Source organism: Salmo salar, chromosome ssa22 (genome assembly GCF_905237065.1).
Source record: "Salmo salar chromosome ssa22, Ssal_v3.1, whole genome shotgun sequence".
Lineage (NCBI taxonomy): Eukaryota > Metazoa > Chordata > Actinopteri > Salmoniformes > Salmonidae > Salmo > Salmo salar.
The window spans coordinates 58117994-58143816 of NC_059463.1; the positions used below are offsets into that span (position 1 = coordinate 58117994).

General features: G+C 43.3%; 1 protein-coding gene across 2 annotated transcripts; it reads right to left on the reverse strand.

Moving 5' to 3' along the window:
* Nucleotides 1–5000: 5000 nt before the first annotated feature.
* On the reverse strand, nt 5001–21620 carry ube2j2 (ubiquitin-conjugating enzyme E2, J2 (UBC6 homolog, yeast)). 2 transcript variants are annotated; one of them, XM_014168322.2, is made up of 7 exons: nt 21186–21620; nt 19879–20026; nt 19289–19329; nt 18769–18871; nt 17784–17922; nt 10288–10368; nt 5001–8771 (listed from the first exon to the last, which is right to left on the reverse strand). In XM_014168322.2, the coding sequence occupies exons 2-7, from the start codon at nt 20007–20009 to the stop codon at nt 8487–8489; spliced, it is 780 nt and encodes a 259-aa protein (XP_014023797.1). In that variant the 5' UTR covers nt 20010–20026; nt 21186–21620; the 3' UTR covers nt 5001–8486. The 2 variants fall into 2 exon arrangements, with proteins under 2 accessions (XP_014023797.1, NP_001139839.1); NM_001146367.1 differs by having other exon boundaries at nt 8111–8771; nt 19879–20009; nt 21186–21303.
* Nucleotides 21621–25823: the final 4203 nt, after the last annotated feature.

A 25823-nucleotide genomic window follows, 5' to 3' on the forward strand; every position in this document is an offset into this window, starting at 1 on the left:
CACGGCTAGCTATTTAGACACCCACCAAGTTTAGCCCTGACCAAAGTCAGATTTACTATTACAAAAGTTTGATTACCTTTGATGTTCTTCGTCAGAATGCACTCCCAGGACTGCTTCTTCAATAACAAATGTTGGTTTGGTCCAAAATAATACATCGTTATATCCAAATAGCGGCATTTTGTTCGTGCGTTCAAGACACTATCTGAAGTGTAAATAAGGGTCACGAGCATGGCGCAATTCGTGACAAAAAAAATCTAAATATTCCATTACCGTACTTCGAAGCATGTCAACCGCTGTTTAAAATCCATTTTTATGCCATTTTTCTCGTAAAAAAGCGATAATATTCCGACCGGGAATCTGCGTTTAGGTAAACAGAGGAAAGAAAACAAAGCATTCGGTCGACGCAGGCACGCGCTTGAGTCTCACAGTACTGTAACCAGCCACTACCCAAACGCGCTACTTTTTTTCAGCCAGAGCCTGCTCTGTCCACTCAGATGAATAAATCACTAGATCATCAAGATATGCACTACAATTGGGAACGCCAGCTAATACGGTGTTAACCAGTCGTTGAAAAGTGGCTGGTGCATTTCGCATCCCAAAAGCCATGACAGAGTATTGGAGGAAGTTGTCTGGTGTCAAAAGCAGAAATTTCAGAAGCACGTGAGGTTAACGGAACCTGCCAGTAACCTTTTAAGAGGTCAACTTAGTTACATAAGTAGCAGCACCAACAGTGTCAATACAGTCGTCCAGTCTGGGTAACGGGAACGAATCTGGCAATGTGACAGAATTTACCTTTCGATAATCCGTACATAACCTGGACGTACCATCAGGTTTAGGAACCAGAAGGCAAGGAGAACTCCAAGGGCTTGAACTTGGCGTAGCCAGGTCATTTTCCAACAAATATCTCACTTCATCCCTCATTATCTTCCTCTTAGAAGCATTGACACGATATGGGTGTTGCTTGATAGGGGCAGCATTTCCAACATTAATGTCATGTTCCAACACATTTGTGCGAGTAGGAACGTCATTAAAGAGACATGGAAAACTGTGGAGTAACCTCACAATATCGTCGGCCTGTCCGTCCGTTAAATGAACCAGACCTGACTGGAGAGACATCAGCATTTCTGAGTTGGGCAATCTAACACACTGCTGCTGAGTATTGCGCAACTCTAATCCATCTCCATCAACATCATCAATATGACAGTCCACTATCATAGCAGTAGAAGCAGCAGAAATAGCAGTAACTTCCGCTGTGGTTGAACCATCTACCTGGGTGATGGGTCGGGTGTGGTATGCTTTCAACATGTTAATGTGGCACACACGAGATTGGCGTTTTCTATCAGGAGTTTGAAGCACATAATCAGTTTCACTTAACTTCTTCTCAATCAAATAAGGACCAGAGAAACGAGCTGACAGTGAAGATCCTGGAACAGGCAATAGCACCAGTACTTGGTCACCTGGCTGTAGTGGACGAGAAACAGCCTGTTTATCATAGCGTCCTTTCATACTCGTCTGTGAGGAAGACAGAGCTTCCTTAGCGAGAGCACAGGCTTGGTGTAGGCGCTCACGAAAGCGACTAACATAGTCCAACACATTCTCATATCCAGTACACAACTCTTGGGACAAAAACTGTTCTTTAAGGACTTTCATTGGTCCTCTCACTGTGTGTCCAAACACTAGTTCAGCCGGGCTGAACCCTAGGGACTCCTGTACAGTTTCACGAGCAGCAAACAAAACTAGAGGAACTCCCTCAAACCAATCTTTCTCAGATTCCAAACAATATTTACGTAGCATAGACTTCAGTGTCTGATGCCATCGTTCAAGCGCACCCTGAGACTCTGCGCTTGATACACGGTGCGTAACTGACAATGATTTTAACACCTGCTTGAAGAGCTTTGACAGGAAATTTGTACCTTGATCAGTTTGTACCACCTTAGGTAACCCGAATGTCGTGAAGAACTTAATTAGCCTGTTAGGGCTAGGGGGCAGTATTGACACGGCTGGATAAAAAACGTACCCGATTTAATCTGGTTACTACTCCTGCCCAGTAACTAGAATATGCATATAATTATTGGCTTTGGATAGAAAACACCCTAAAGTTTCTAAAACTGTTTGAATGGTGTCTGTGAGTATAACAGAACTCATATGGCAGGCAAAAAGCTGAGAAGATTTCATGCAGGAAGTGGCCTGTCTGACAAGGTGTCGTTCTTCTTGCCTCTGTTTATTGAAGACTGAGGATCTCTGCTATAACGTGACACTTCCTACGGCTCCCATAGGCTCTCAGAAGGCGGCAAAAAGCTGAACGATATCGAGGCAGGCTCTGGCTGAAACACATTATCGCTTTTGGCAAGTGGCCGATCAGAGTACTATGGGCTTAGGCGCGTGCCCGAGTCGACCGAATGCTTTATTTTCTTTCGTCTGTTTACCTAAACGCAGATTCCCGGTCAGAATATTATCGCTTTTTTTTATGAGAAAAATTGAATAAAAATTGATTTTAAACAGCGGTTGACATGCTTCGAAGTACGGTAATGGAATATTTACAATTTTTGTCACGAATTGCGCCATGCTCGTCACCCTTATTTACCCTTTCGGATAGTGTCTTGAACGCACGAACAAAACGCCGCTGTTTGGATATAACTATGGATTATTTTGAACCAAACCAACATTTGTTATTGAAGTAGAAGTCCTGGGAGTGCATTCTGACGAAGACAGCAAAGGTAATAACTTTTCTTATAATAAATCTGACTTTGATGAGTGCTAAACTTGCTGGGTGTCTAAATAGCTAGCCCTGTGATGCCGGGCTATCTACTGAGAATATTGCAAAATGTGCTTTCACCGAAAAGCTATTTTAAAATCGGACATATCGAGTGCATAGAGGAGTTCTTTATCTATAATTCTTAAAATAATTGTTATGCTTTTTGTGAACGTTTATTGTGAGTAATTTAGTAAATTCACCGGCAGTGTTCGGTGAGAATGCTAGTCACATGCTAGTCACATGCTAATGTAAAAAGCTGGTTTTTGATATAATATGAACTTGATTGAACAAAACATGCATGTATTGTATAACAATGTCCTAGGGTTGTCATCTGATGAAGATCATCAAAGGTTAGTGCTGCATTTAGCTGTGGTTTGGGTTTGGGTTTATGTGACATTATATGCTAGCTTGAAAAATGGGTGTCTGATTATTTCTGGCTGGGTACTCTGCTGACATAATCTAATGTTTTGCTTTCGTTGTAAAGCCTTTTTGAAATCGGACAGTGTGGTTAGATTAACGAGAGTCTTATCTTTAAAATGGTGTAAAATAGTCATATGTTTGAAAAATTGAATTTTTTGCATTTTTTAGGAATTTGAATAACGCGCCACGGGATTACACTGGCTGTTGAGTAGGTGGGATGCATGGGTATATGCAGAGTATGAAAGGTTTGATCACCAGAACTCTAGAGAGATCGACGACGCAGCAGATAGTGAGATATGGACTGACTCCGAGCTCCGACCAGTGGGAGGATGAATACTGGAAGATGGCTCCATTTCTTTTAACCATGAGGAGCCAATGTTTGATGAAACTATTTTAATGTTTAAATTAACTGTTCCTTTCATGATAATTATGCCTGTAAACGAACTGTCATAATTGGAAATAGGCCCAGGACAGTCATTGATGAGTATCGGGTGTATATACATGTATTGGTTTGGTTAATCCTTGTATCACAATTATGTTTCCATATAGCATTTGATAATCAATGTGTATTATTAGTCATTTAAGAATTTGAATCTGAATTCATTCTTAACTGACTTGCCTAGTTAAAAAAAAAGACAATATTTTATACTACTAAAATATGGTAATTGACTACAATGTTCATAATCCATTGCACATCAACTTGTCCGGTCTGTGATTCTTGTACGCCTGCTATGGAAGAGACAATGCACGAGATGGTGAGGGGACATAGAGAGCAGGTATCTCTATGTATCTCTACCTGAAAATACAAAGGGGTTGCTGGTTGGTATTCAGCAGTCATAGTAGTATGCCTTATTTACTTTGAAGAACTACCAAAATAGTGATTTTGTCAGACAGCATAGGCAGCAGCTCCATAGGGATGAGATGATGACTTGGAATTCAAATAATAGTAATATACACAACAACTTAAATATTTTATAAAAAGTAAAGTAATGTGAATAAATGGTTAATAAGTGATAAGCAGTAATGGGCAGTCACTACCATCAGGGGACTTTAATAAATTGTTATATTCTGTGTTACAGCACTCAATCCGAATAATCGAAACCCGGGGGGAAACGCGATTATCGACCTCAAAAAGCATTAAATCGTTCAGCACTAAGAAACATACATTTCTTTTCTAAACTAATCCAATCTGTAAGTGGTTGGATTTATAGCAACCGTTAGTGAGATAGTCGTTCCAGTTTACATGGTGTAGGTAGTCTTCACACACTGTATTTTCTGCCCTACTCTGAAACGAATTCAAGATGCAAGTTGTGAATGATGTAAAAGGACTGGATATCTTCCTGCAAACTGGATTCCAACAGAGATTGGATTTCCCATTGCACCACCATAATGTGTTGTGAAATCTGTTGTTAATGTATTATAATGTTAAAAAAATATATATTATATATATATATATATATATATATATATAAATAAAACTGCCTTCATTTTGCTGGACCCCAGGAAGAGTAGCTGCTAATAGGGATCCATAATAAATACAAATAATGTGACAGATTAAGAAATATTCAAATAAGGCTTTTCACCCTTATAACTCAAAAGGAAGTAAACTGAAAGAGATATCTACTCTGCTGTAGTGGATTGGAAATTCCTACAACACACACACACCTGTCAATTCACTAAAATGCCACTTAAAATGTTGTGACTGTCATTTCAAAAGACAGCGTGACCTTCACCTCTCGCTGGCACTGGTTTCCCTTTAACACACACACACACACACACACACACACACACACACACACCAATAATAACCATGAAACATATTGTCTAAAATGGCGAGGTACGTTTATTTGCATTAACTATGAAAACATACAATTTCAAAACGAGATAATTATGAAGCATGGAATTTGTGTGTTTTGCTCTCAAATGAACTATCATTAAAAAGGGCCAGGACAAGAAACAAAAAGAGCTTTGTCAAGTCTTCTGCTATTATCTGAAAGTATTTTTTCTGCTTTCTGAAGTCAAAAGTAGACTACACTGTAGAACAATCTGCACTAAATGCAATGCAAGACAGTAAATGAGTAATTCTGCTTGCCAGGGAGGTGCTGGTGTGTTTTCACATTAACCAGCTCTACTCTCAGCCCTGTCCTGTTTGGCAAGACGGGATGTGTCCCAAATGGCACCCTATTCCTTATACAGTTCACTACCTTTGCAAAAGGCTCCGGTCAAAAGTAGCGAACAAGACAGAATAGGGTGCCATTTCATACACGGCTAGAGATAAGAAAGCTGGTTCCCGCTCTAACAGCCACATCATGGCTACTATTACATTTAAAAAATGAAATTAAATATCCATATCAAACACAAAGGTTTACTTCTCCATGTGCTGTTGTCTCCTCGTTAGGGTCTATATCAGGGGTGGGGGACCCCAGTCCTCGAGGGCCTGATTGGCATCACAGTTTTGCCTCTAGTCCCAGCTAACACACCAGACTCCAATTATCACCTAATCATGATCTTCAGGTTAGAATGCAATGTGATTAATCAGCTGTGTTTGTTAGGGATGGAGAAAAAGTGTGACACCAATCAGGCTCCCTGAGGACTGGAGTTGCCCACCCCTGATCTACATACTGTTGTCTCCTCATTGGGGCCTACATAGACTGTTGTCTCCTCATTGGGGTCTATATAGACTGTTGTCTCCTCATTGGGGCCTATATAGACTGTTGTCTCCTCATTGGGGTCTATATAGACTGTTGTCTCCTCATTGGGGTCTATATAGACTGTTGTCTCCTCATTGGGGTCTATATAGACTGTTGTCTCCTCATTGGGGCCTATATAGACTGTTGTCTCCTCATTGGGGCCTATATAGACTGTTGTCTCCTCATTAGGGTCTATATAGACTGTTGTCTCCTCATTGGGGCATATATAGAGCATTGTGTTGTTACTAAAAACTGATTAGCTAAGCACATTGGAGATTCCCGTCTCAGCGAAACTAGGGAGATTGACAGTGCTGGACTTAACTGCCTTGGCTCACGGGTTGACTGACTGACAACAAACACCAACCGAGAGACAAGTCTGCTCCCATCTCCTACCCTATTTAGTGCTCTAGTCAGATGCAGTGTGTCTTTTTGATGTCCTTTGTCATGGTTTAAAGACAAGCCTAAGGACCAATGAAATGACCCACAGCACGTATTGAAACTCACCCAAACATAAACAGATATCAGCTATACCAAACACACAGGTAGGTTGACATGGTATTTTAACGACGGGGAATTTAGCTATACTGAAAAATGTAAAGAATACGCAACATGCAACAATTTCAACGATTTTTACTGTTACAGGTCATATAAGGAAATCAGTCAATTGAAATAAATTCATTAGGCCCTAATCTATGGATTTCACTTAACTTGGAATGGGCGCAGCCATGGGTGGGCATAGGCTGACCCACTTGGGTGCCAGGCCCAGCCAATCAGAATGAGTTTTCCCCTACAAAAGGGCTTTATTACAGACAGAAATACTCAGTTTCATCAGCTGTCCGGGTGGCTGGTCTCAGACGATGTGGAGATCTGGGGCTGGCGTGATTACACACGGTCTGTGGTTGTGAGGCCGGTTGGACGTACTGACAAAAAAAAAAACGACATCGGATGCGGCTTATGGTAGAGACTTGAACATTCAATTCTCTGGCAGGAGCTCTGGTGGAGATTCCTGTAGTCAGTATGCCAATTGCACACTCCCTCAAAACTTTAGACATCTGTAGAATTGCTTTGTGTGACAAAACGGCACATTTTAGAGTGACCTATTGCCTCCAGCACAAGGTGCACCTGTGGAATGATCATGCTGTTTAAATCAGCTTCTTGATATGCCACTTGGCAAAGGAGAAATGCTCACTAACAAGGATGTAAACACATTTGTGCACAACATTTTTGAGAAACACTTGTGCGTATGGAACATGTCTGGGATCTTTTATTTCAGCTCATGAAACCAACACTTTACATGTTGCATTTATATTTTTGTTCAGTATAACTAAATGTATATAGGCAGAATCAACTGCCTCGAGATCACTTTTTAAATTAAGTAGGTTACTATTTGTAACCTAATTATACCACTACTATAGTTAACCTATCCACCATGTCCATATTTCTCTTTTGAAAATGTTTTGAGTGGGTCAGTAGCATTGTAAAGACAATGTCTAAGGCTGGATAAGAAATTCAGTTCCCTGCGTCTTCCATTCTTATGCAACATATCCCATGACTAATGACTTCTGTAATTTCAACCAATTTCCTAATTACCCTACAACCCCCACTCTTTTCCAAATAACCCCTTAAGACAGCATTGTCAGTGATTAACATGGGCCAAACCTGTGAGTCGTGTATATGGTTTAAACCAGACAAGAGGGTAAATGAAGCGCGACAATGGTATTATGAACGCATCCTGAAGAAGAAGACACTCGGGGGGGGGTAGTGTCCCAAAATGGCACCCTATTCCCTTTATAGTGCACTACTCTAGACCACATCCATATAGGTCCCAGTCAAAAGTAGTGCACTACATAGGGAATAGGGTGCCATTTGTGACGCATTCAGAGAGATCTGCCTTGTTGTATTTGCTCAACACACACAGTGACAACTGATTTAGGGGGGGTGAATATAACAGGTTCTCTTGTTGTGATGAGCCTACTTAAAAGCCAGGGTTTCATTGACATTATATTACACACAGACTCCTTCCTTCCTGTGTGTTTCTCAGGACACCTGGGGGGGGGGGTGGAGTCTGTCTTACCTGTCTCAGGTGACACAGGACAGAAGAGCAACACTTACCAAGTGAGTCTGAACCTTATTTCCCGGGCAACAGAGAGCCATTTTTCCCCACTAGAACTGGAACAGGCAGAACAGAAACATGGTTCCAAATTCCACATGATTTTTCCCACCCTTTTTTTTTCTTCTTTCTTTTAACAGGGACCCACCAATATGGCGGCACAATAGATTGAAAATGTATCTAGCACACAGAACACCAACAACACAGTGGCTTCAGAGTAATTAGGCAGAGACCAACAATTACTTGAAAATGTTCTGAGCCAGCGGTCAACCCATGAGCCAAGCACGTCTTCTACCTGGTATTAGGTCATAACCACCGAAAACACAGAGTGGATCAACAACCGTGATCCCAAACAACCCTGTCCCAGTTCCCCCGCCCCCCAAACCCCCCCCACCTGCATCCCTCCTTCAGGGGGGTGGCTCGGAATTTCTATCAATAATGTGTTTAAATCATATAATAGTCCTGTAGCTGACCCTCTGCTGCTCCTCTTCTTCATCTCTCCTCTCCTCTCTCACTCCTGGGCGATACTCCGCAGCACGTACTTCACCGTGTAGGCGAACGCCGCGAACCCTACAATCACAAACAGGTTGGCCAAGGCGCCGCCCAGCAGTCCGTGGTTCCGATTGGCCTGCTGGAGGCCGGGGGCGGGGTTAGCGGGGCCCAGAGGGCCGTGGCCTCCGTTGAGGGCGGGGATTCCGTAGTTGCCGTGGTGAGGGTCGCCGTCAGGAACCACGTCGGGGAGGGGGAGAGGACGGGCGCTCAATTCCTCCTGGGCCTTCTGTTTCTGCTTTATCTCCTGGAGAGAGAGGGGAGCGAGGATAGAGAGAGGGGAGCGAGGATAGAGAGAGGGGAGCGAGGATAGAGAGAGGGGAGCGAGGATAGAGAGAGGGGAGCGAGGATAGAGAGAGGGGAGCGAGGATAGAGAGAGGGGAGCGAGGATAGAGAGAGGGAGAGCGAGGCAGAAATGGAGCAGGGACCATGGATGGACGGATGGGTGGAGCAGGGACCATGGATGGGTGGGTGGAGCAGGGACCATGGATGGGTGGGTGGAGCAGGGACCATGGATGGGTGGGTGGAGCAGGGACCATGGATGGGTGGGTGGAGCAGGGACCATGGATGGGTGGGTGGAGCAGGGACCATGGATGGGTGGGTGGAGCAGGGACCATGGATGGGTGGGTGGAGCAGGGACCATGGATGGGTGGGTGGAGCAGGGACCATGGATGGGTGGGTGGAGCAGGGACCATGGATGGGTGGGTGGAGCAGGGACCATAGGTGGGTGGAGCAGGGACCATGGATGGGTGGAGGAAAAGAGCAAGTCGTCAGGGAGAGACGAAGTGGAAAAGGATGAAAGTCAGCAGTCAGAATAAGCCAGTAATAGAATCCGCTCAGAGGATGAAACGGTGATCTAGTGGCGGGTTTCCCCAGCTCACAGTGAACCAGCTGTGTAGAGCTAGCAGCAAAAACCAAAACGTGTTTCAGAAATACTGCTCTAGTATATGCTGCCTTTTAGTTTATTATCATAGTATCTGTGTAGTTTATTATCATAGTATTATCATAGTATCTGTGTTTAGTTTATTATCATAGTATCTGTCTTTAGTTTATTATCATAGTATCTGTCTTTAGTTTATTATCATAGTATTATCATAGTATCTGTGTTTAGTTTATTATCATAGTATTATCATAGTATCTGTGTTTAGTTTATTATCATAGTTTATTATCATAGTATCTGTCTTTAGTTTATTATCATAGTATCTGTCTTTAGTTTATTATCATAGTATCTGTCTAGTTTATTATCATAGTATCTGTGTTTAGTTTATTATCATAGTATTATCATAGTATCTGTCTAGTTTATTATCATAGTATCTGTGTTTAGTTTATTATCATAGTATCTGTCTAGTTTATTACCATAGTATCTGTATAGTTTATTATCATAGTATCTGTCTAGTTTATTACCATAGTATCTGTATAGTTTATTATCATAGTATCTGTCTAGTTTATTATCATAGTATTATCATAGTATCTGTATAGTTTATTATCATAGTATCTGTCTAGTTTATTATCATAGTATTATCATAGTATCTGTCTAGTTTATTATCATAGTATTATCACAGTAGCCGTCTCTGTTACACAGTAGCCGTCTCTGTTACACAGTAGCCGTCTCTGTTACACAGTAGCCGTCTCTGTTACACAGTAGCCGTCTCTGTTACACAGTAGCCGTCTCTGTTACACAGTAGCCGTCTCTGTTACCGTATCCGTCTTTAGTTGTTTGTTATAGTATCTGTCTTTAGTATATGATTTCCATGCAGACTCACATCAACGGCATCAGGAAACAATTCACAGAAAACCTTCTCCTTTAGGTTGAAAGCCAAGCTCTGGGCTGACAGCTGTCGTTTCTGGAGGAAATAAACAAAACAATAAATAACCAAAAAGAACCAACAATTTGAATTACATTTACATCTTATCCAGAGTGACTTAAAGTCAGAACATTCATCTTAAAGGGATAGCTCAGGATTTTGTCAGAACATTCATCTTAAAGGGATAGCTCAGGATTTTGGCAAGTAAGTACTTTATCTACTTCTCTCCAGAGGCGAATGATCTCATGGATACAATTTTTATTTGTCTGCGTCCAGAATTAAGGAAATTCAATGTAGTTTCACAAGCCAATGCTAACTGGCGTTAGTGCAATGAGTGGCAGTCATATACATATACATACATATACATATACATACATACATACATACATACATACACACACACACAGCATTCGGAAAGTATTCAGACCCATTGAATTTCTCCATATTTTGTTAAATTTACAGCCTTATTCTAAAATGGATTAAATTATTGAGGATTTATAATCTAAACACAATACCCCATAATGGAAAAGCAAAAAAAACGTTTTTGAAATGTTTTAACATTTATTAAAAATAAAAAAACAGAAATACCTTATTTAAATTAGTATTCAGACCCTTTGCTATGAGACTCAAAATTGAGCTCAGGTGCATCCTGTTTCCACAACTTGACTGGAGTCCACCTGGGGTAAATTCAATTGACATGACATGATTTGGAAAGGCACACACCTGCCTATATAAGGTCCCACAGTTGACAGTGCATGTAAGAGAAAAAAAACCAAGCCATGAGGTCGAAGGAAATGTCCGTAGAGCTCCGAGACAGGATTATGTCGAGGCACAGATCTGGGGAAGGGTAACAAAAAATGCCTGCAGCATTGAAGGTCCCCAAGAACACAGTGGCCTCCATCATTCTTAAATGGGAGAAGTGTGGAAACACCAAGACTCTTCCTGGAGCTGGTCGCCCGGCCAAACTGAGCAATTGGGAGAGTAGGGCCTTGGTCAGGGAGGTGAACAAGAACCCGATGGTCACACTGACAGAGCTCTAGAGTTCCTCTATGGAGATGGGAGAACCTTCCAGAACGACAACCATCTCTGCAACACTCCACCAATCAGGCCTTCAGGGTTGAGTGGGCAGGCGGAAGCCACTCAGTAAAAGGCATGATTCTCTGGTCTGATGAAACCAAGACTGAACTCCTTGGCCTGAAACCTGGCACCTTCCCTACAGTGAAGCATGGTGGTGGCAGCATCATGCTGTGGTGATGTTTTTTAGAGTCAGGGACTGGGAGATGAGTCAGGATGGAGGGAAAGATGAACGGAGCAAAGTACAGAGAGATTCTTGATGAAAACCTGCTCCAGAGCACTCAGGACCTCAGACTGGGGCAAAGGTTCACCTTCCAACAGGACAACAACCCTAAGCACACAGCCAAGACAACGCAGGAGTGGCTTTGGGACAAGTCTCTGAATGTCCTTGAGTAGCCCAGCCGGAGCCCGGACTTGAACTCAATCGAAAAATCTATGGGGAACCTGAAAATAGCTGTGCAGTGACGCTCCCCATCCAACCTGACAGAGCTTGAGAGGATCTGCAGAGAAGAATGGGAGAAACTCCCCAAATACAGGTTGTAGCGACATACCCAAGAAGACTCCAGACTGTAATCATTGTCAAAGGTGCTTCAACAAAGTACTGAGTAAAGGGTCTGAATACTTATGTAAAAATGTCATGCATTTAAAAAAAAAAAAAATTCAATACATTTGCAAAAATGTATAAAAACATGTTTTTGGTTGGTCATCATGGGGCATTGTGTGTAGATTGATGAGGGGAAAAAACTAATCAATATTAGAATAAGGCTGTAACACAACAAAATGCAGAAAAAGTCAAAGGGTCTGAATACACTTTAATAGTGAATACAGTTTTTATGTCTTCACTATTATTCTACAATGTATAAGATAATAGAACACACACACACACAGTAACAGTACCTGTCAAAAGCTTGGACACACCTGCTCCTTCAAGGTTCATTTTTACTATTTTCTACATTGTAGAATAATAGTGAAGACATCAACACTATGAAATAACACATATGGAATCATGTAGTAACCAAAAAAGTAAATAGATTTTAGATTATTCAAAGTAGCCACCATTTGCCTTGATGACAGCTTTGCACTTTTGGCATTCTCTCAACCAGCTTCACTTGGAATGCTTTTCCAACAGTCTTGAAGAAGTCCCCACATATGCTGAGCACTTGTTGGCTGCTTTTCCTTCACTCTGCGGTCCAACTCATCACAAACCATCTCAATTGGGTTGAGGTCGGGTGATTGTGGATTCCAGGTAATCTGATGCAGCACTCCATCACTCTCCTTCTTGGTCAAATAGCCCGTACACAGCCTGGAGGTGTGTTGGGTCATTGTGCTGTTGAAAAACAAATGATAGTCCCACTAAGCACAAACCAGATGGGATGGCATACCACTGCAGAATGCTGTTGTAGCCATGCAGGTTAAGTGTGCCTTGAATTCTAAACAAATCACCAACAGTGTCACCAGCAAAGCACCCCCACACCATCACACCTCCTCCTCCATGCTTCACGGTGGGAACCACACATGCAGAGATCATCCGTTCACCTACTCTGCGTCTCAAAGACACGGCGGTTGGAACCCAAAATCTCAAATTGGGACTCATCAGACCAAAGACAGATTTCCACCAGTCTAATGTCCATTGCTCATGTTTCTAAGCCCAAGCAAGTATTTTCTTATTGGTGTCCTTCAGTAGTGGGTTCTTTGCAGCAATGACCATGGGTTCTTTGCACCAATGACCAATCACAGTCTCCTCTGAACAGTTGATGTTGATGTCCGTTACTTGAACTCTGAAGCATTTATTTGGGCTGCAATTTCTGAGGCTGGTAACCCTAATGAACTTATCCTCTGCAGCAGAGATAACTCTGGGTCTTCCTTTCCTGTGGGGTTCTTGAAATTTTCCATATTGTATGACCGACATGTGTTAAATTAATGATGGACAAGAGCGCACAATGATGTCAAGGCAAAGGGTGGCTACTTTGAAGAATCTCAAATCTCAAAAATATTTTGATTTGTTGAACACTTTTTTTGGTTACCACATGATTCCATGTGTTATTTTATAGTTTTGATGTCTTCAGTATTATTCTACAACGTATAGAATAGTACAAATAAAGAGAAAACACAATATTTTGTATTTCTTTCGGATTTTTCGGAGTGCCGGCAACGATTTAGCAGTGGCGGGAAATTAAAACAGAGTAGGAGGAAGAAGAATCGTTCAGACTGGCTCAGGAGAGTTTCTGACTGACATCCAGTCCCTGTCAGGGTGTAGCAGTAGTAGCTAGGGGCTTATTTCAGACAGGCCCTGTCAGGGTGTAGCAGTAGTAGCTAGGGGCTTATTTCAGACAGTCCCCGTCAGGGTGTAGCAGTAGTAGCTAGGGGCTTATTTCAGACAGGCCCTGTCAGGGTGTAGCAGTAGTAGCTAGGGGGCTTATTTCAGACAGTCCCTGTCAGGGTGTAGCAGTAGTAGCTAGGGGCTTATTTCAGACAGTCCCTGTCAGGGTGTAGCAGTAGTAGCTAGGGGCTTATTTCAGACAGTCCCTGTCAGGGTGTAGCAGTAGTAGCTAGGGGCTTATTTCAGACAGGCCCTGTCAGGGTGTAGCAGTAGTAGCTAGGGGCTTATTTCAGACAGTCCCTGTCAGGGTGTAGCAGTAGTAGCTAGGGGCTTATTTCAGACAGTCCCTGTCAGGGTGTAGCAGTAGTAGCTAGGGGCTTATTTCAGACAGGCCCTGTCAGGGTGTAGCAGTAGTAGCTAGGGGCTTATTTCAGACAGTCCCTGTCAGGGTGTAGCAGTAGTAGCTAGGGGCTTATTTCAGACAGTCCCTGTCAGGGTGTAGCAGTAGTAGCTAGGGGCTTATTTCAGACAGTCCCTGTCAGGGTGTAGCAGTAGTAGCTAGGGGCTTATTTCAGACAGGCCCTGTCAGGGTGTAGCAGTAGTAGCTAGGGGCTTATTTCAGACAGTCCCTGTCAGGGTGTAGCAGTAGTAGCTAGGGGCTTATTTCAGACAGTCCCTGTCAGGGTGTAGCAGTAGTAGCTAGGGGCTTATTTCAGACAGTCCCTGTCAGGGTGTAGCAGTAGTAGCTAGGGGCTTATTTCAGACAGTCCCTGTCAGGGTGTAGCAGTAGTAGCTAGGGGCTTATTTCAGACAGTCCCTGTCAGGGTGTAGCAGTAGTAGCTAGGGGCTTATTTCAGACAGTCCCTGTCAGGGTGTAGCAGTAGTAGCTAGGGGCTTATTTCAGACAGTCCCTGTCAGGGTGTAGCAGTAGTAGCTAGGGGCTTATTTCAGACAGTCCCTGTCAAGGTGTAGTAGTAGTAGCTAGGGGCTTATTTCAGACAGTCCCTGTCAGGGTGTAGCAGTAGTAGTAGTAGCTAGGGGTTTATTTCAGACAGTCCTTGTCATGGTCTAGTAGTAGTAGTAGTAGTAGTAGTAGCTAGAGGCTTATTTCAGACAGTCCCTGTCATGGTCTAGTAGTAGTAGTAGTAGTAGCTAGAGGCTTATTTCAGACAGTCCCTGTCATGGTCTAGTAGTAGTAGTAGCTAGAGGCTTATTTCAGACAGTCCCTGTCAGGGTCGAGTAGTAGTAGTAGTAGTAGTAGTAGTAGTAGTAGCTAGAGGCTTATTTCAGACAGTCCCTGTCAGGGTCGAGTAGTAGTAGTAGCTAGAGGCTTATTTCAGACAGTCCCTGTCAGGGTCGAGTAGTAGTAGTAGCTAGAGGCTAATTTCAGACAGTCCCTGTCAGGGTCGAGTAGTAGTAGTAGTAGTAGTAGCTAGAGGCTTATTTCAGACAGTCCCTGTCAGGGTCGAGTAGTAGTAGTAGCTAGAGGCTTATTTCAGACAGTCCCTGTCAGGGTCTAGTAGTACTAGTAGTAGCTAGGGGCTTATTTCAGACAGTTCCTGTCAGGGTCGAGTAGTAGTAGCTGGGGCTTATTTCAGACAGTCCCTGTCAGCGTCTAGTAGTAGTAGCTAGGGGCTTATTTCAGACAGGCACTGTCAGGGTCTAGTAGTAGTAGTAGTAGTAGTAGCAGCAGCAGCTAGGGGCTTATTTCAGACATCCAGTCCCTTTCAGGGTCTAGTAGTAGTAGTAGTAGCTAAGGTCTTATTTCAGACAGTCCCTGTCAGGGTGTAGTAGTAGTAGCTGGGGATTATTTCAGCCATCCAGTCCCTGTCAAGGTGTAGTAGTAGTAGTAGCTAGGGGCTTATTTCAGACAGTCCCTGTCAGGGTGTAGCAGTAGTAGCTAGGGGCTTATTTCAGACGGTCCCTGACAGGGTGCTAACAATTTTGTGGCTGATCTTTCAGTGAGGGAGTGGGTGAATGTGTCAAAGACTGGACCCAGCACCCCACAGTATGACTTGTTATATTGCTGTATCAAAAGACCTGACTGGACCCATCACCCCACAGTATGACTTGTTATATAAAGACCTGACTGGGCCCATCACCCCACAGTATGACTTGTTATATAAAGACCTGACTGGACCCATCACCCCACAGTATGACTTGTTATATAAAGACCTGACTGGACCCATCACCCCACAGTATGACTTGTTATATAAAGACCTGACTGGACCCATCACCCCACAGTATGACTTGTTATATAAAGACCTGACTGGACCCATCACCCCACAGTATGACTTGTTATATAAAGACCTGACTGGACCCATCACCCCACAGTATGACTTGTTATATAAAGACCTGACTGGACCCATCACCCCACAGTATGACTTGTTATATAAAGACCTGACTGGACCCATCACCCCACAGTATGACTTGTTATATAAAGACCTGACTGGACCCATCACCCCACAGTATGACTTGTTATATAAAGACCTGACTGGACCCATCACCCCACAGTATGACTTGTTATATAAAGACCTGACTGGACCCATCACCCCACAGTATGACTTGTTATATAAAGACCTGACTGGACCCATCACCCCACAGTATGACTTGTTATATAAAGACCTGACTGGACCCATCACCCCACAGTATGACTTGTTATATAAAGACCTGACTGGACCCATCACCCCACAGTATGACTTGTTATATAAAGACCTGACTGGACCCATCACCCCACAGTATGACTTGTTATATAAAGACCTGACTGGACCCATCACCCCACAGTATGACTTGTTATATAAAGACTTGACTAGACCCATCACCCCACAGTATGACTTGTTATATAAAGACCTGACTGGACCCATCACCCCACAGTATGACTTGTTATATAAAGACCTGACTGGATCCATCACCCCACAGTATGACTTGTTATATAAAGACCTGACTGGACCCATCACCCCACAGTATGACTTGTTATATAAAGACCTGACTGGGTCCATCACCCCACAGTATGACTTGTTATATAAAGACCTGACTGGGTCCATCACCCCACAGTATGACTTGTTATATAAAGACCTGACTGGACCCATCACCCCACAGTATGACTTGTTATATAAAGACCTGACTGGACCCATCACCCCACAGTATGACTTGTTATATAAAGACCTGACTGGACCCATCACCCCACAGTATGACTTGTTATATAAAGACCTGACTGGACCCATCACCCCACAGTATGACTTGTTTATTGACCGATGTTGGTTAAAATATTTTAATTTTATTTTGTTCTGTTTTTTTATTTTGTGTTATAGCATTCAACCCACAATGCATTGTGCATTTTAATGCTTAAAAAAAAACGAAACCCGTGATTATCTTTAAATAAATCACACCGACCTCAAAAAGCACTAATCGCTCAGCACTATCCACCTGACCTTTCCAAGCATTTCAGCAGAAAGTGTCTGGGAACGAGATTAGGTGTAATGTGACAAAAATGACTTGACTGTAGAGAGTGTGCCATCCTTCAGCACAACATGTCGCCCTTTGGAAAGCATGTTTATGTCATATTCGACATAGTGGGTAATGTCACATTTGACATTGGTGATTATGTCACACAGTTATGCCACATTTATGAACCCTTTATAAAACCATGACATATGGTTATAGATGCTTTGTAACATATTTATGTAGTGCTTATGAAGGCTTTATAAGCTGAATGTAATAAAGCGTCGGGACTCTAATGGTATAATATTAAAAAGTGACAATCGTCCATCGCTACATCAAGTTTTTTTTACCTTTTAAATGAATGACATATAGCCATTGATTGTTGAAGAATAACTTTATACAGTAAAGGCTTCATGAGCTTTTAATTCAACTGTTGTCCCCATCAGAAACCAAATAGAAGCTTGTTTTAACCCCATTGTTTGTAAACAATGGAATTGTATTACATCACTGTATTCAAAACATGGTTCCAAATCCTTTTGATCTGATGGATTGATCCTTTGTATCCACAGCCCCCGTCTAATATACTGATAGAATAATAACATTGTCAATATGAACTCACAGTGTAGTCGGAGGTCTCGATACTGCCCAGAGTGGGGCCTTTCTCTACCATGAAGCTGAGCAGACCAGTCAGGATGGTGGAGACGGACCAGGCTGGGTTCCACGTGTCCGGGTGGAAATCAGTGATGGACAGACATAACCTAGGGGGAAAGCAATACAGCGTGACACACTCAGTCACCACGACACGAAAAGACAGAATGAAAACAGATGCAATGATTCAATAGAACATACTGTAGTTCCATAGTTTAAACCCTGAGATTAAATTACATCCATTTAGGATATGTACTGAAGATTGTACTTAATTGTGTTAGCAGGGTTGGGGTGAATTCCATTTCAATTCAGGATGTACACTGAAATTCCAATTTTAATTCTCTTCAATGAGGAAAATATATAATTAGGTTTATTTTCTGAATATCCTGGAATTGACCCCAACCCTGGTCATTGGTTCGATAATATCTTCTGGTAATTCAAATCAAATGTAGTTTTAAAGCCCTTTTTACAGTTGTCACATGTGCTTTCCAGATACCCAGCCTAAAACCTCAGAGAGCAAGCAATCCAGAAGCACAGTGGCTAGGAAAAACTCCCTAGAAAAGGCAGAAACCTAGGAAGAAACCTAGAGAGGAACCAGGCTCTGAGGTAGAAAAACTCCCTAGAAAAGGCAGAAACCTAGGAAGAAACCTAGAGAGGAACCAGGCTCTGAGGTAGAAAAACTCCCTAGAAAAGGCAGAAACCTAGGAAGAAACCTAGAGAGGAACCAGGCTCTGAGGTAGAAAAACTCCCTAGAAAAGGCAGAAACCTAGGAAGAAACCTAGAGAGGAACCAGGCTCTGAGGTAGAAAAACTCCCTAGAAAAGGCAGAAACCTAGGAAGAAACCTAGAGAGGAACCAGGCTCTGAGGTAGAAAAACTCCCTAGAAAAGGCAGAAACCTAGGAAGAAACCTAGAGAGGAACCAGTGGAAAAAACCCTAGAATGTGATTGATTCTTACCGTGTGTTACACTTAAATCTCCCGTTAGGTGTGATCATGTAGATGCTGGGTGGTTTAAAGGGGAAGTCCCGAGGGAATATTAGTTTGCCATGATAATATCCCCCTGTGGAACAAAGAATCAAGACATTCAATTCAATTACAATATACTGTAACAACAATATTGTCAAAAATGAATCTGTAAGTCTGCAAATCTAAGAATAAAAAAATGAGGGGGGGGGGACAACTAAGTCAGACACAGAATTAAAAAAAAGGTCAATATAACACCAGTTAGTATGAGATGATTTTAAACAGGGCTCTCCAAACCTGTTCCTGGAGAGATACCGTCCTATAGGTTTTCACTCCAAACTGAATCTAGAGCACCTAATTCTAATAATTAGCTGGTTTATGAGATGTATCAGGCTAGTTACAACTGGGCTTGAAGGTTAGGAGGTTAGCTTTCCAGGAACTGGGTTAGAGAGCCCCAATTTAAAGTGATATTATTCAGAGTACTGTACTATATGTTAAAAGTGCATTTATCTACCTTCGTATGGGGTCTTCTCAGGACCTCGAACAACATAGTGCCTGGAGAGAGAAAAAAAATCATCACATCATGGAAAACGCAATGAGTGATTCACTTTAAGGAAATCCATGACTGATTTGGCTAACAACAAGTGTACTATTCATTCATACTATAAAGATCCTGTTCATTCATCACATTCTCTAAAGAGACCTCGGGTGCATCTCAATAGTCTGGAGAAGTCTCCTCCTCCTAGTCTAAATGTCCTTCATTTACACTGACCCAGAAAAACTGGGACAGGTAAAAACAGATTCACAGCAAGCAATCACCATCCTCCAGTATTTTCACCAATTCTGTTTTTCAGATTAGTGCAGATGAAGGAGAGAGAGAGAAGAGACCAGGTGAGGATTGAAAAGTATTTAGACTCAGCTCTTAAAACTCCTTGGCCCATATTCAAAAAGCATCACAGAGTTGGAGTGCTGATATAGGATCAGATTTCCCCCCCCCCCCTTTTAGATCATAATGAATAAGTAACACGGACAGAGGGACCTGATCCTAGATCAGCACTCCTACTCTGAGAGGCTCTATCGATATGTGAGAGCGAGAGCCCTTACCATTCGAGGATGTTGGATGGTAGGGGCTCAGCACAGATGTAAGGCACAGGGTCTTTCTTTATCCTGAGGTAGTCCTGTTTCAGTCTCTGGGTGGCTGTGGTCGGTGCCCTCTTAGTCCCGTGGTTGTTCATCTACAGACAGAGAGTTCCTTAGACAGATACCACACATATATATATAGTTCATTAGAAATGACAATACATCATTAATCATCTTTACAAGGATTAGACACTGTGTGTTAATCTGTTTTCCTTTGAGTCATGGATTTAAAAACAATACTAGCTCACACCTCATCTTGAAGCAGGTGACCTGGCACCCAAATGATCATAAGAAGCAGGTATCAATGGGAATGTTATGGATAATAAAAATCTGTCAACATATTGAATGCCAAGGATTATGTAAAGCTAAACAAATGTCACTTCTCCAATGTTGAGACACACAGTGCAGGGCTGTAAACTAGTTAACAGCATGACTGACATGAGTTAACAGGATTTCTTAGCTAGCTAACTAGCTTGATTGGCATAATCAGTACCTGAATTCTAAAGTTACATGATATCGGATGATGCTCATTGACATTTATATGGTACTTGTGGCTCAGTTGGTAGAGCATGGTGTTTGCAATGTCAGGGTTATGGGTTCGATTCCCACGGCGGACCAGTATGAAGAAAAATAAATGTATGAAATGTATGCATTCACTACTGTAAGTCGCTCTGGATAAGAGCGTCTGCTAAATGACTAAAATGTCAAATGTACATGTAAACAACCGCCACCAAGTAATGATCAACGAGACGAGCGAGTTTACTCTCTTACGTACCTGTAAATATAATAATTTGAGATAAATTAGCTATCTATCTACCAAGGAAAGTAAACCAACCGGAGGGGGATTTATTAATCCTGTATCTAGCTAGCAGACACATACTGTATCTCCATGGGTTGGTGGCTAACGTTAGCTCTGACTGAGTACTGGTCCAAACACAACCGAATCAGTTAGCTAACGTAGTTAACGTTGCGTGTTGGGTAACCGTAAAACAACAATATTTCCAGCGTCAAGGTTACGTGGTTCGCTGAAAACCTCGATTATAAACAACATGTATTAAGCTAGTATACGTTGTGCTAGATATTTAACTAGCTTCTTGCTACGAATCTAGAAAGCTAAGTTAGCTAAGTGGTAAAAAACGGACAGATAGGAAGAAACGGCTAGCTAACAGCTAATGTTATCGCTGTACTAGCTAGGCCATAGCATCGATAGCTAGCCTCTTCTCAAAACAACGACACACTGAACATAAAACCATTCGATTGGAGAAATATACCTCTTTAGAGAACACGGTGAAGGTATTTCTTCGTGGAAAGACTCGATGGTGAGCCGTTGGTTTTTGTTCACAAATCCTGAATAATGGGCTAGTCAAACAGCGACGTTTGGGACTAGTATTCTGCCAGCAGCACAAACAATGAACATTTGTTTTTCACGGGCTACGTCTCAATCAAATGCCTCCGCAGGTCGTCCTTCCGCTCTGTGAAAGTTAGAGTCGGGAAGGTGGCAGAGCTAGACGGTGTGTTTGTCAGACCATGACACACGTCTGTTGTCGAACTGCTTTCCTTTATCTTGACCAGGTCGCAGTTGTAAATGAGAACTTGTTCTCAACTAGCCTACCTGGTTAAATAAAAGTTAAATAAATAAATAAAAAATCCCCACAAATCAGTCTTACGAAAACGCTTGTAGTGTCCTAATTATTATGAAAGCACGATGGAAAGATGAGTCTCACGAACATGATGGTGTTGTCCGTTTTGTTTTATGACCACGGGACTTTTCTGAAGTCGGTACATCCGATCTGCCAACCTCTGAACCATCTGGGCTACACACTGTGTGGAAAGGGGAGTTTCTCACGAACACTTACATGTCGGTTGTTTTGCTCTAGGATCCTCATAAAACTAGTCTGAAGGTAGCCAAGTACCAGTTGAAAAAAATGAATGGAAGTATGGAGATAGTTTAGTGCCTAAAATAAGGGGTTAAATACATAAAACTATTAAAATCCTGATCTTTCTTATATCACTCAGATATATTAGACACTTCAGAACAAACTTCCTTTAGATTTTTGGGGGACTATCTGTTTATCCATGTATGAATATGTTATTCAATGTGTTTCTATGGGCTAATAGGAAAAAGGCCAAATTCAATGTTTAATCAAATCATTATATATATATATTTTATACCTTAAAGTGGTCTTAAACCCACCTTTAGACTAGAGCCCTCAAACGCAACTCCAGTTCCACTGCATTTTTTCATTGTCCCCATGTTATAAGGGACTGATTAGATCTGGGACACAAGGTGTGCGCAATTAATTATCAGGTAGAACAGAAAACCAGCAGGCTCCAGACCTCGTAGGGTCAGAGTTGAATACCTCTGCTCTAGGGGGGGTATTAAATGACCTGCTACTATCCATGGTCCCAGAGGGTTATTAAATGACCTGCTACTATCCATGGTCCCAGAGGGTTATTAAATGTTAAATGACCTGCTACTATCCATGGTCCCAGAGGGTTATTAAATGACCTGGTACTATCCATGGTCCCAGAGGGTTATTAAATGACCTGCTACTATCCATGGTCCCAGAGGGTTATTAAATGTCCTGCTACTATCCATGGTCCCAGAGGGTTATTAAATGACCTGCTACTATCCATGGTCCCAGAGGGGTATTAAATGACCTGCTACTATCCATGGTCCCAGAGGGTTATTAAATGACCTGCTACTATCCATGGTCCCAGAGGGTTATTAAATGACCTGCTACTATCCATGGTCCCAGAGGGGTATTAAATGACCTGCTACTATCCATGGTCCCAGAGGGTTATTAAATGACCTGCTACTATCCATGGTCCCAGAGGGTTATTAAATGACCTGCTACTATCCATGGTCCCAGAGGGTTATTAAATGACCTGCTACTATCCATGGTGCCAGAGGGTTATTAAATGACCTGCTACTATCCATGGTCCCAGAGGGTTATTAAATGTTAAATGACCTGCTACTATCCATGGTCCCAGAGGGTTATTAAATGACCTGCTACTATCCATGGTCCCAGAGGGTTATTAAATGTTAAATGACCTGCTACTATCCATGGTCCCAGAGGGTTATTAAATGACCTGCTACTATCCATGGTCCCAGAGGGTTATTAAATGACCTGCTACTATCCGTGGTTCCAGAGGGTTATTAAATGACCTGCTACTATCCATGGTCCCAGAGGGTTATTAAATGACCTGCTACTATCCATGGTCCCAGAGGGTTATTAAATGTTAAATGACCTGCTACTATCCATGGTCCCAGAGGGTTATTAAATGACCTGCTACTATCCATGGTCCCAGAGGGTTATTAAATGACCTGCTACTATCCGTGGTTCCAGAGGGTTATTAAATGACCTGCTACTATCCATGGTCCCAGAGGGTTATTAAATGACCTGCTACTATCCATGGTCCCAGAGGGTTATTAAATGACCTGGTACTATCCATGGTCCCAGAGGGTTATTAAATGACCTGCTACTATCCATGGTCCCAGAGGGTTATTAAATGTCCTGCTACTATCCATGGTCCCAGAGGGTTATTAAATGACCTGCTACTATCCATGGTCCCAGAGGGGTATTAAATGACCTGCTACTATCCATGGTCCCAGAGGGTTATTAAATGACCTGCTACTATCCATGGTCCCAGAGGGTTATTAAATGACCTGCTACTATCCATGGTCCCAGAGGGGTATTAAATGACCTGCTACTATCCATGGTCCCAGAGGGTTATTAAATGACCTGCTACTATCCATGGTCCCAGAGGGTTATTAAATGACCTGCTACTATCCATGGTCCCAGAGGGTTATTAAATGACCTGCTACTATCCATGGTGCCAGAGGGTTATTAAATGACCTGCTACTATCCATGGTCCCAGAGGGTTATTAAATGTTAAATGACCTGCTACTATCCATGGTCCCAGAGGGTTATTAAATGACCTGCTACTATCCATGGTCCCAGAGGGTTATTAAATGTTAAATGACCTGCTACTATCCATGGTCCCAGAGGGTTATTAAATGACCTGCTACTATCCATGGTCCCAGAGGGTTATTAAATGACCTGCTACTATCCGTGGTTCCAGAGGGTTATTAAATGACCTGCTACTATCCATGGTCCCAGAGGGTTATTAAATGACCTGCTACTAGCGACCTGCGAGCTCACAGAACAGGGCTCCGGGCAGCCGAGCGGAAATGGAGGAAAACTCGCCTCCCTGCGGACCTGGCATCCTTTCACTCCCTCCTCTCTACATTTTCCTCTTCTGTCTCTGCTGCTAAAGCCACTTTCTACCACTCTAAACTCCAAGCATCTGCCTCTAACCCTAGGAAGCTCTTTGCTACCTTCTCCTCCCTCCTGAATCCTCCTCCCCCTCCCCCCCCTCCTCCCTCTCTGCGGATGACTTCGTCAACCATTTTGAAAAGAAGGTTGACGACATCCGATCCTCGTTTGCTAAGTCAAACGACACTGCTGGTCCTGCTCACACTGCCCTACCCTGTGCTTTGACCTCTTTCTCCCCTCTCTCTCCAGATGAAATCTCGCGTCTTGTGACGGCCGGCCGCCCAACAACCTGCCCACTTGACCCTATCCCCTCCTCTCTTCTCCAGACCATTTCCGGAGACCTTCACCTCGCTCATCAACTCATCCTTGACCGCTGGCTACGTCCCTTCCGTCTTCAAGAGAGCGAGAGTTGCACCCCTTCTGAAAAAACCTACACTCGATCCCTCCGATGTCAACAACTACAGACCAGTATCCCTTCTTTCCTTTCTCTCCAAAACTCTTGAACGTGCCGTCCTTGGCCAGCTCTCTTGCTATCTCTCTCAGAATGACCTTCTTGATCCTAATCAGTCAGGTTTCAAGACTGGGCATTCAACTGAGACTGCTCTTCTCTGTGTCACGGAGGCTCTCCGCACTGCTAAAGCTAACTCTCTCTCCTCTGCTCTCATCCTTCTAGACCTATCTGCTGCCTTTGATACCGTGAACCATCAGATCCTCCTCTCCACCCTCTCCGAGCTGGGCATCTCCGGCGCCGCCCACGCTTGGATTGCGTCCTACCTGACAGGTCGCTCCTACCAGGTGGCGTGGCGAGAATCTGTCTCCGCACCACGTGCTCTCACCACTGGTGTCCCCCAGGGCTCTGTTCTTGGCCCACTCCTATTCTCGCTATACACCAAGTCACTTGGCTCTGTCATATCCTCACATGGTCTCTCATATCATTGCTATGCAGATGACACACAATTAATCTTCTCCTTTCCCCCTTCTGACAACCAGGTGGCGAATCGCATCTCTGCATGTCTGGCAGACATATCAGTGTGGATGACGGATCACCACCTCAAGCTGAACCTCGGCAAGACGGAGCTGCTCTTCCTCCCGGGGAAGGACTGCCCGTTCCATGATCTCGCCATCACGGTTGACAACTCCCTTGTGTCCTCCTCCCAGAGTGCTAAGAGCCTTGGCGTGACCCTGGACAACACCCTGTCGTTCTCCACCAACATCAAGGCGGTGACCCGATCCTGTAGGTTCATGCTCTACAACATTCGCAGAGTACGACCCTGCCTCACACAGGAAGCGGCGCAGGTCCTAATCCAGGCACTTGTCATCTCCCGTCTGGATTATTGCAACTCGCTGTTGGCTGGGCTCCCTGCCTGTGCCATTAAACCCCTACAACTCATCCAGAACGCCGCAGCCCGTCTGGTGTTCAACCTTCCCAAGTTCTCTCACGTCACCCCGCTCCTCCGCTCTCTCCACTGGCTTCCAGTCGAAGCTCGCATCCGCTACAAGACCATGGTGCTTGCCTACGGAGCTGTGAGGGGAACGGCACCTCCGTACCTTCAGGCTCTGATCAGGCCCTACACCCAAACAAGGGCACTCCGTTCATCCACCTCTGGCCTGCTCGCCTCCCTACCTCTG

What these genes read in the sequence shown, in the direction of transcription:
- ube2j2 (XM_014168322.2), bottom strand. Translation starts at nt 20,009, where the DNA reads ATGAACAACCACGGGACTAAGAGGGCACCGACCACAGCCACCCAGAGA. An exon ending in CCATCCAACATCCTCGAATG is followed by an intron (nt 19,330 to 19,878) that starts GTAAGGGCTCTC and finishes TTCTCTCTCCAG; the next exon opens with GCACTATGTTGTTCGAGGTC. An exon ending in TGTTTCCTGATGCCGTTGAT is followed by an intron (nt 8,772 to 10,287) that starts GTGAGTCTGCAT and finishes CTCTCTCTCCAG; the next exon opens with GAGATAAAGCAGAAACAGAA.